Genomic DNA, 10668 nt, shown 5'->3' with positions numbered 1-10668 from the left:
ATGTGTACCTAGTTAGGATCGAGAAATTAACCCTCATACCTCAATCTTCTATCAAAATACAATGCTGTATTTTGAAGAAGTGTTTTACGGTATATTAATATATCAGTATGGAGTCAGTCTTGATACAATATCATACTAATCTACATGATATATCGCTGCAGTAATGTAAAGTAGACAAACCCTATTTTGAGTTAAACATTTAAACTTGTAAAGTCTTTGTAAACTCATTTGCTTCTTTCTATTCACGTTGTTTAATTTTCATGATTTCTTCTCAATTTTTACCATAAAACCTCCGGGCGAGTATCACTAGATTCAAGAAACTCCCTGATTAACTTTAATTCCATCTCATTGTATGAGATAAAATGACGGGGTACTTTTATGGTATGCAAGACCCTTCCGTATAAAGAATAATAAAAATAGTGAAAACTACAGCAGTGAATAAAAAAAGAAAAAAAGAGGGTAAGATTAGAAGACAGGTTATTCGTTATAAAAGGGAATATGTAATAATGGGTCGTATAAGCTGCAGAGTCTTATTGATGAGGAAAGATATGAATGAGCTAACCTCCATGAAAACTGCATTCAAGCCACAAAAGTGGTTGATGCCATCAATCAATTAGTGATGCAATTCAAGCTTAAACAAAATTAAAAGATGATGATCACACATTCTATTTCATTGTGTAATCTTTGCAAGCTAAGCTATATTAACCCCCTCTTGGTATTAGTTTTAATACATAAAGATGCTACATCCTTTTCAGTCTCACTCAATTTATAGTTATGCCTTTGCTTTCAACTCATTTCATCTTCTTATGAACCCTGCAACTGTTTATGTGCTTCATGCCTACCCATTTACCACCAGCATTGATTCTCGATCAGTATCCTGGCATGTACTTGCAGGGCCCAAATGAAAATGAGTACGTTAATTCACCAATTTTTCCATTTCCACCAGAAGGACTATAATTGTGTTTGATTATTTCTGCTCGAGCATTGATGCATGATCATCGTAAGGTAACAATCTAAAAGCCATTAGTGTTTGAGAGTGATCATGTGATTTTAACCCCGAAAGTTTACGGTTGTATTTAGTGTAACCTTACCGAGTGAACATACAAAAGGTCGTCTCATCTTCTCTTAATTTCTTGTTAAGTTTTGCTCATACAACCAATCACTCTAATGCCTCATTCATGTTATGAGGATCGGTGTGCGAGAGATTTAGTCCAAGAAGTTGCATTTGAATTTTTGTATCTCATGAATTTTAGCTCAAATGCTCAATGTGACCGTTTTCCATTTTTGCTCTTTTACCATGTAATCTTAGTTCTTGGATTCCTTGGACATTCCATAGACATCATATACATAAATCTGACAAGCCAAAGTTTATATATCATCCGTGATCCGACCAAATACAAATCTTACTGACCCAGAAAAATTATAAAAAAGTTAAATAGAAAATGAAAGAGGAAATAAATGATTAAACCCTGAACCAGATCACAGTATCAAACAGCAACCAAAAGTACACATTGAACCTTAATCCCCATCTGCATAATCCTCTTTATTATGACAATCTAACATTACCTAAGAAAGCTATAACCCCCATGTGGTTGGTGCAAGTACGACCAAGTTTAGAAATTGATTTATCAAATTAATTAGTTGCTTGTCATCATATGTGCAGACATAATAATATGATTAACAGCTTCCTCAATCCAACTTGTAAATGCAGAAGCATTAACACCAGTAAGTGACCATGAAATTCTTGTACTACTACTGCCCCACATCAGGTGAGATTTATATAAATTCATCTTCAAGCATTTATCAATAATTAGTATGAAACCCCCAAATCATATCAACTTTATCACACAAAACCAGAATCAAGGCCCTTGTTAAAAAAGAAATTAGATACCAACTGCTAACTTTAGCAGTGAACCACTGTCACGCACCATGGGTTCCCCAATTAGTTTAGTTATTGTTGCTTAGGTAAAGATTAGATTAACATTAGGAGTAGCATCATTTGTTTTAGCCAGGGCTAGCTGCTACTAGTACTGTAGCTAGCTATTCTGAAATGATGATAGGGTTTTGGATGTGTTTGCAGCCATGTGACTTAAGGTACACTTCAGATGAATAATTAGTTTAAAAGTAACACACCCACTAAGTTGGGTTTGTTTAATAGTGTTTTTAGTTAGTTTGCTTTGAAAGTGATTATAAACTAGAAGAATGATCTTGTCCACACCCTATACCTTTCCAACCTTGCTTCTCATTTCCACTCCAACCCAATACATGGACCATCCCTCTACCAAAGAGAAAAGCAAGAAATTGTGACCATTTTGTGCTCAAGGTGGTGTTTGGGTTGGCAACTGGGCATGCTCTAATTTGTGTTTTATATAATTGGTTAGATTATCTACAATTTCTTAGAATCTAAGAATCAAAAAGATAAGCAATAGTTTCACAATAGAATAGAGGAAGGATCAGTCACAATTCATAAAGCCCCTTTTCATACAACATTCCTTTAATTGCCATGCTCCACTATTACATTTAACCACTTTTTCTCAGCTGGCATGATGGTTGACAACAAGCCACACTTAATCGTCAATTCAGTCATGAAGAAAGGTTCTGTAGGCTAATAATAGAAGCTTTTTCACCGTACAGAACCACGGTTTAGATGTGGGAAAACTTGGAATGAGTTCTTTCCTGAATGAGTTATTAATTCGCCTGAATTGACTGATGCATGTTGGGAAAGGTAAAAGAAGGATATGGAAATAACTTGGAACAGAAGAAATTTCAGTTAACTAGCTAGGTTGGTGAAGTCACTTAAAGGTTCGTTTGTGATTTCATTTTTTAGGTGATCTTCCCAATCGGTGAAAGATGGAATGAAGTTGGTTATGATTTGTTTGTGCCTCCATATTTTAGGTGATCTTCCTAATCAATGAACATGTAGCCTTGGTTGGAACACCCATCAGTACTCAGTACTAGGCTACAGATACCAAGTTGCACACTTATGCTGATACCTGTAGCCCTTCCAAGGGGATGAAACATGAGGCAACACAGGATCATAATGTTTGTACATTTCTTCATTGGTAAAATACATATTTTTGAAAAAAATAGTTGAAGTGAATTCTCCGACTATAAAATGGATTATGGGAGCGCGTGACTTTGAACTGTTGATCTGACCAAGCAGATATCTGCCACAATTTGAATTTATAACAAAAATGTGTCTCTATTCCAACCTTCGCATACGCCCCCATACAGAGGATAGGCTGGTTGAAATTATTCATTTCTATAATTAGACCCGGTCGTGTTGTATATGATATGAACTGGGTCCGAAAGATCCGGTAGAACAAGCGATTGGCATAATCCAGATTATGCTATAGCGTACTCAACGGAATAAGCGATTGGCATTAGATTATGCTAGTGTACTTTAACCGCCACACACATAACGAGGGTGTAATTTGCGCTCAACTTGCCCACGTCTTGAGCGTAATAAGGGATGCCAAATGTGTTCCTTTCTTTGAATCTTTGCCTTTTTGGTCAAGAAGAAAATTGTGTTCCTTTCTAATATGTAGGCATAGATCATCATAGTTTGATGTAAAAGCAACAGGATTTCCCAACGAGTGTTAATTGGTGCGGAAAAATTCTGTAGAAAATTTCCTCACCACCTCTTCTGATTGGAGCGGGAATGAAAGATTTGCAGTTGAGAAATTTATCAGCAACGTACTTCTGATGTTTGATTTTGTGTTTGACAAGTCGGGCTTGAACATGAAGTGCAAAAGGCACTCTGATGACTAAATCAGTAATGATTTGAGTTGTAGTGAGTGTAGATGGGGTTAATTGCTTACCTCAATATGTCTACTCCGTCAGGTATTTATATGCGAGCTCGAGCAAATCGACTAGTGCAGGTAGTTAAGTGTGAGTGGACCCATAACTCCACTCTTTGGACAACGTGGGAAAGTGTTTTTGCTTTTCAGACTAGGATGAGTTAATAACCCGCTAACCAATTCTGCCTCATTCGGATCCACCTCAAGAGAGTTCTTCTTTGAAGGGATTGTGCCTTGAATAAATTATATATATCTCAAAGGGCTTGTACCTCACTCAGATTTTTCCTTGAGCAAATCTCTCCTCACTCAGATTTTCCTTGAAGGGTTCCGTCCTATCGAGATCCTCCTCGACTAGATATTCTCATTTCGACTGGATATTTTCACCTCAACCAGATATTCCCGCCTCAACTGGATATTTCCACCTCAACCAGATATTCGTACCTCGACCAGATATTTTCACCTCGACTAGATATTTCCGCCTCAATTAGATATCTCCACCTTAACAGGATCGATATCTTCTCCTAGATATCTCCACCATTGCAAACTTAGTTCTCCACATAATTTTATGAATAGATTTCCCTCAAGCATCACAACTGCTACATAACAAACTAACGTATACAGCACAAGCATGGAAACTAACATGGAATAAGCTAGCACAGACATGGTTGCTCATCAAGTGCCTTTCAGTTTCAAAGGATTGCAATACCAAAATCTTCAAGGATTGCTGGATTTGGCACGTGTTATTTATGTGCCAAATGATATGAAAAATAAAAGAATAAGCGGAACAGACACAAAGAGAAGAGCTTAAAGTAATTTAAGTCATTAATTCCACAACAATCATAGTTCAACAATTGACTTTGTGTTCAAAAGTAGGCCAAATGAAAACATCTTCTAAGAGTTCATCAAAGCTCAAAAACCACTATACTCAAATGACTGAAGCATTGTGAAGCATCGCTACGGCATACTAGTCCATCCAAGACAAGCTCTTAACAGTGCTGCAAAAAAAAGATAAAAACAAAAGCACATTAGACCAGCGAACGAAACAAAACTATCGCATACAGTCACTCAAGGTTCATAAAGCCTCACGTTAATGAAGCCATTCTCCTTGGCATTGCTGCTGAAGCACTGCTTGCAGCATGCACATGAACCCGTACTTGCGGATCGGATCAAGCCATGAGGGTTTCCACACACAGGCTATCAAACCAAAATGAACAAGTAACAAACATCAATAACAATCGCAACCACAAAGAATAGCAAACATTTCATGAAGCATTTTCCCAAGTACTGCATCTTCCCTCAGGTCACCAGACGCATCAAATTTCATATAAGCTTAACCAAAACGACCTAGTTTTGATGAATCTATGCCGACGGAGGGCGTGAAAAATTCCAACAATATCCGCCGCTGTACACCTTGTCTCACATAGAAAAATCAAATCGCGACGAGTGACGGATACTATATTTTTAAGCCCCGTTACTGTCCAAGGGTTCCCGATCCCTGGGCAGTTTTAGCATAAAATATTCACTGGTGAACGCTCCGGAGCAAGTCCATAGCTCATGCCAGAAACTTTGGGAGTCTTTGCAGCCACCACCAGTCCCTTCTTCTTACTGCCTCCCTTCTTAGTACCAGGCCTGGGAGAGTCAGGGGCCAACCCGGCCTGTTGAATTAGGCCCCCCTGTACGTCAGTAACCTCTTCTAGCCCAACCTGCCCACCTCCCTTGACAACACTTTTTTTTGCTACCTTCTCGGCCCGTGGCCCAACTGATCCAATGTCTACTGCGTTCACTTTTCCTTGGGCGGGAAACTAACAAAGTTGGACTCATGTGAGATTTCTCCCCCAAATTCGCAGATCTTTTCCCAATTCAGGTTCAATCACCATTAATGCTTACGTCAAGCCAGCACTACACTTTATTTCCACATCCCCCGTAGATTTTTTTTGGCTGAATTCAGGTCTCATATATTTTTATGTATAAAACGTGCGTGCCTTTATTGCAATACACTCGATCAATTCTTTCTGGATCTGTCTAGGGTTTGGAATCGTGAGGACAGCGACGATGGAAGAGAATGAAGACGGCGGCGTCGACAATGACTGCTACAAGGTGTCACCGTCCCTGACATATTCTGTGGACATCTGTAAGGATGTTCTCTGCAATGGTACCTTCCTCTTATTTCGTTGTGTGTCAATCCATGCCTTTTGATCCGTGCTCAATTGTTCTTATTCTTGGATGAAATTTTAATTATAATTGCAATTATTTAGAGCATGGATATGAGATCTTTTATAGCATAGTATATTTTGTTTCAAGGAATGATATAGTCCGTGACTTTAGTGCAACAACAACATAAACATTGGTTGACATGGATGCCTTTGCTTTATGTAGTCGATCAACTGAAATTACTGAATCTCGAACTTACTTCAGTGTTGCTACCGGGTTTTGCTGTTCATGGCCTTGTATGCAAATTGAAAGGGGTATTACCTTAATCTCTTTTATCGGCAACCAAAAGGACTTGGGGAATATGAACGACGCTAATGATCTTATTTTTGGCAGGAGCAACTGGAAGTTTCAATCGCTCCAAATACAAAGCCTCCGCAGTATTTTGTCTTCCAAAGGGCTGCGAATGCTCTTGTTGCCGTCTCAAATGGTTTCCCTGCAGACTTGGTAATGACAGCAGATTGTTTTCTCATCTGATATCACTAATCAACTATGCTTATTCTATATCTTCAAAATGATTCAAGTAGCTGCTAATTTACCCCCATCCCATGTTCTCTCCTTTACTCCAACAGCTTGTAAATAGTACTCGCCACAGGATAAGCGCTAGTCGTGCATGCATATAATTTTAATGTTGAATGATTGAATAATTACATTTGTGGAAAGCTGAGGTTAACTTAAATCAATTTATGACTTTAACCCTTTTTTTCTTTACATTCTTTTGATGATTGCAGGCATTGAAAGTACTGTCAGGTGATATGGAGATAGCCGCCCACCACATGAAACACAGGCGGGTTAATCAGGTGGGCATGTATATTACTTTTTTTAGTTTCATTTTTGAATTTTATTAAAGCTCATATTCAAAAGTTTTCTCTATAGTTGTCTTGATAGACAAGACAGATTTTAGAAATGTAGTGCTGCTTGTATTGTTTTATGGTTGATGTTAGACAAGTAATATATAGTGGCTTTTTATATTTTTTTATGCAAGAGCTCACTCTTCACCTTCTTCTAATTTTTCCGTTATCTGCAGGAAGTATTGCATAAACGGCACATCAATTTTATTCGCCTACATCGTGAGTATGTGAGTAATCTTGCTCTTTATATTCCAGAAAAAGAAGGCAAAAAAAAAAAAAAGTTTATATCTTTTGGCAGGTACTGTTAGGTAGACATTTATTTTCCAGTAGTTTTAATTTTTCAAAATATAATGGGCGTGCAGGAACTTGGTCGCAAGTTGCCCTGTGCTGTACTTGAACATTATGCAAGTCATCTTATTATTATTTTTTATTCCACCCTTCCTTTTCTGATCTTCCCACTTCAAGGTGAACTGTGAATTATGAATTTGACTTGATTTTTAATGAGTAGGAACACTGTATTTTTCTTGTGGCAAATCCACTAGTACGTCGACTAATGGGCCAACTCATAATGCGATACATTTTTGGCGGCTCTGATTTTGAACCCTGGGCCAATGTGGTGGTGCAATCTTATGAGCGGTTCAAGGATCGCCCATGTTGCTTCTTGAGTATGACCCCGCTTTACACGTGCGGAGATGATGCTACGATGGAAGCACCAAATGATGAAATGCGCAATCTTAATCTGAAGAGTTGATGAAATGCACCAAATGATGTAACTCTGCTTTCTGTGTGACGATCTAGTATTCATCCATTGTGCAACTCTGTTTTAGCTTTTGGAATTGAAAAGATTTTAGTTTATCTGTATCCTTATGTGGTTGGATAAATTTGGTAGTCATTACGTACGGTAGTTTATGGCTACTGACATCTGAGAGATGTTAGAGGAATGGGAGAGGATTCTCTCCTGGGCTAGTTTTTCAAGTGCTGGTTTGTCACTTTTCCCACACAGGAAACTCTCACACATGCAAATTATCAACGGAGTCTATTATTATCTCTCTTTCACACCAATCTAGTCCAATATGTTTTCAAAAAGTCCTTTTACATTATAGACCATTCAACATACAAGTTTTTCTTGTTTGACAACATCATTTTTTACTTAATCTACAAACCAATGGCTGTATTAATTTATACCTTTAATTCATATCGACTTGGTTTCTCTGTTAACGGCAAGATTTGTAAACTTTTCATGAATGCTTTGGTTAATTAGCTGCACTTACCCTTTGAAATTCTGCAATTTAGTATCATATCTCATTAATCTCCTACTCACCGAAGTTCGATGTACAGCTGCAAATGTGATGTAAGTTGTAAGTTGTAACCCCTATGTCTATTACGGTGATGGTAGCTGTGGTTAAGTTTGATCAGATGCATATGCACTGTCATATAATTACAAATCTAGTGTATGCATAACCATAAACAATAATATTAATTCTGAGTTTCTGAAAGAAATCAATGAATTTGACATGGATACTTTCCATAATAGTGTATACTTTCCATTTACTGCATTAGCTTCCCTGAAAACTATACTGTAAATATCTTTTCCCTTTTTCTTTTTTTCTCTATTAAACAGAACCCAATGAATTTGAAATGTCTATGAAGATGTGAAACGAAGGGGAACATTTTGAACATCAATAACAGGATTGAATTTCAAATATTAAGTCCAAGGCTTGGAGCCTCCCATCTCAGCTCTCAGGTGCTTGTGAGGTCTGTTGTCTTCATGACATTTTTATCAATTTTTTTTTTATTAAGGGCATTATTATGTTCTTGGTCTCCTGGTTTGTTCTGCTAGACATTTTTTCTTTTTTTTTTTCTTTTATTTCAAGCAATCTGACTTAGCTGTTGCTCTTTTTGGGATTTCAGTCAAAGCTGTTCTAATTATCACAACTGTCATAAAACCCTGAATTAGCTAGGTACTACTCCAGTACGTACTCCATAACTGTAAGGAAATTTTCATCAATTGTATGTTAAGACCATTCCGTCTACAAAATTTCATCTCAGATCAATCATGTTGATAATTTCTGCTTAAGAATGTTAATCAATGGGTGGAAAACTATAGATCTATAACTTCTGTTGACAACATGTGCTAGAAACTTTCAAAAGGATGAAGTAAATGATTAGTGATTTTTTTTTTGGGGCACGGGCTTGATGCGCGTAAGCATTAATGGTGATTGAACCTGAATTGGGAAAAGATCTGCGAATTTGGGGGAGAAATATCACATGAGTCCAACTTTGTTAGTTTCCCGCCCAAGGAAAAGTGAACGCAGGCATGGAAGTAGACATTGGATCATTGGATCAGATCTGAAAGTTGATCAAAATAGCATTGGAATAGTGAAAGAAACTTTTGGTCAAACCCTTTATAAGGGAGAATGGAAAGATGACAATTGTAACCCATAAAACAAAAGATCTAATGTCTTATTTTTGCACATGGCATGGATAGAGCTGTATTGTAAAGGACAACTTTCATCTCTTTATATGCTGTATTTCATAGTCTTGGAGGTTATCTCGATGAAATGAATGAACAATTTCTTTGCTTTTCTTTCATAGTTCTCTTTCGCAATTCTGATCCTAACATTTGGTATCTAGAGCTCGGTTGGAACCTGCAGATTAAGATGAAGCGAAAACCCTTGTCTAAGCTTCAAATTCTTAGCGATTCAAAGATGAACTGCTGCAGCCATCCTCATGGACGACGACGACAACTACTCCAGCACTGAGTCACTCTTCCGAGTCCAGCAGATCTATCAGAGACAAAGTTCTGCCGGAGGTGATCCTCATCTCCGCAACAATCTCCAGAGCACTGATTGCTTCAAATTGTTGTGTTGGAATTGATTAGCAAGGTTCGTAGAGTCAGTAAGGTCATTATGTCATTGCTGAATGCTCAGTCCAGTGCTCTTGTTTATACTTGTGTGCCAATACACTTGTGTCTAGAGTGATAACAATGTCAAGTTGATTGAGCTCGATAGGATTAATGAGCTTAAGGCTTCACATAGGGAGATTATGGTTGAGTCTTCCAAATCTTGATATTACCAGGAATAACTGGAAACTGTCAATTCCACAGTTGGCTGGTGCGGTATGGGAAGCCTGTTCTGCTCTTCAGGAGACCCCAGACAAGGTTGGCTGGTTTTTTCACTGCAAAGGTTGCAGTCACGTCATGGTTGGACGTTAGAAGGTCACCAAAAGTAGTTGCTACTGACATTCTTCTAGCCATCTTTTAGCCAAGGAGTTTTTCTATTGATGAAGTTAATGATTTTCTCCAAATCAATTCAGAGTTCTTTTTCTTCAAGTATTAGCAAGAGTACTCAACTTCTTCCTTTTCCATATTTTGCACTGGGAACTACTTCACATGCATGTCTTTGAATCTTTTGAGTGTTATCTTGTCAATACGTCGAACCAGAAGAAAGCAGTACTCGGTGTTATTTGCCATCCAAACCATCTATTTGCCATCCAAACCATCTTCTATGTTGCTTATGTGTTGTTTCTGAATATGCAACTTCTAGAGAAATTAATGCCACCTCAAATGTGGAATTTGCTCGACATTACATGACAAAGAAAGAGATAGCTACCTTTTGGATTTGGCTTACTACAACACTGTTACATTTAGAAGTTTGGGTACTGTACTTGCATGGTTTGATTGCGATCAAGGCTCAAATGTTAATTGGTGATGCAGTCTTGATACGACCGCTCATGTAGTCATGTTTGATAATGGATGTCACATAATTCCTACTGGAGCATTGTTATTAGACTTGTTTGTCATTTTGGTG

General features: G+C 37.7%; 1 protein-coding gene across 1 annotated transcript; it reads left to right on the top strand.

Annotated features, from left to right (window-relative positions):
* Positions 1-5639: 5639 nt before the first annotated feature.
* Positions 5640-7720, top strand: LOC112169276. Its single transcript, XM_040509750.1, has 8 exons — positions 5640-5664; positions 5827-5952; positions 6177-6265; positions 6345-6455; positions 6740-6808; positions 7036-7086; positions 7222-7263; positions 7368-7720. The coding sequence occupies exons 2-8, from the start codon at positions 5853-5855 to the stop codon at positions 7608-7610; spliced, it is 705 nt and encodes a 234-aa protein (XP_040365684.1). The 5' UTR covers positions 5640-5664; positions 5827-5852; the 3' UTR covers positions 7611-7720.
* Positions 7721-10668: the final 2948 nt, after the last annotated feature.

The sequence above is a fragment of the Rosa chinensis genome, chromosome 6, assembly GCF_002994745.2.
Source record: "Rosa chinensis cultivar Old Blush chromosome 6, RchiOBHm-V2, whole genome shotgun sequence".
In the NCBI taxonomy this organism is placed as follows: domain Eukaryota; kingdom Viridiplantae; phylum Streptophyta; class Magnoliopsida; order Rosales; family Rosaceae; genus Rosa; species Rosa chinensis.
This window is presented reverse-complemented; position numbering and strand designations above follow the sequence as displayed.

Excerpts from the sequence above, each read along its gene's own strand:
- LOC112169276 (XM_040509750.1), top strand. The coding sequence starts at position 5,853 with ATGGAAGAGAATGAAGACGGCGGCGTCGACAATGACTGCTACAAGGTG. Across the intron at positions 6,456-6,739 it reads ATGGTTTCCCTGCAGACTTG|GCATTGAAAGTACTGTCAGG; the intron begins GTAATGACAGCA and ends TGATGATTGCAG. Across the intron at positions 7,264-7,367 it reads GTGCTGTACTTGAACATTAT|GAACACTGTATTTTTCTTGT; the intron begins GCAAGTCATCTT and ends TTTAATGAGTAG.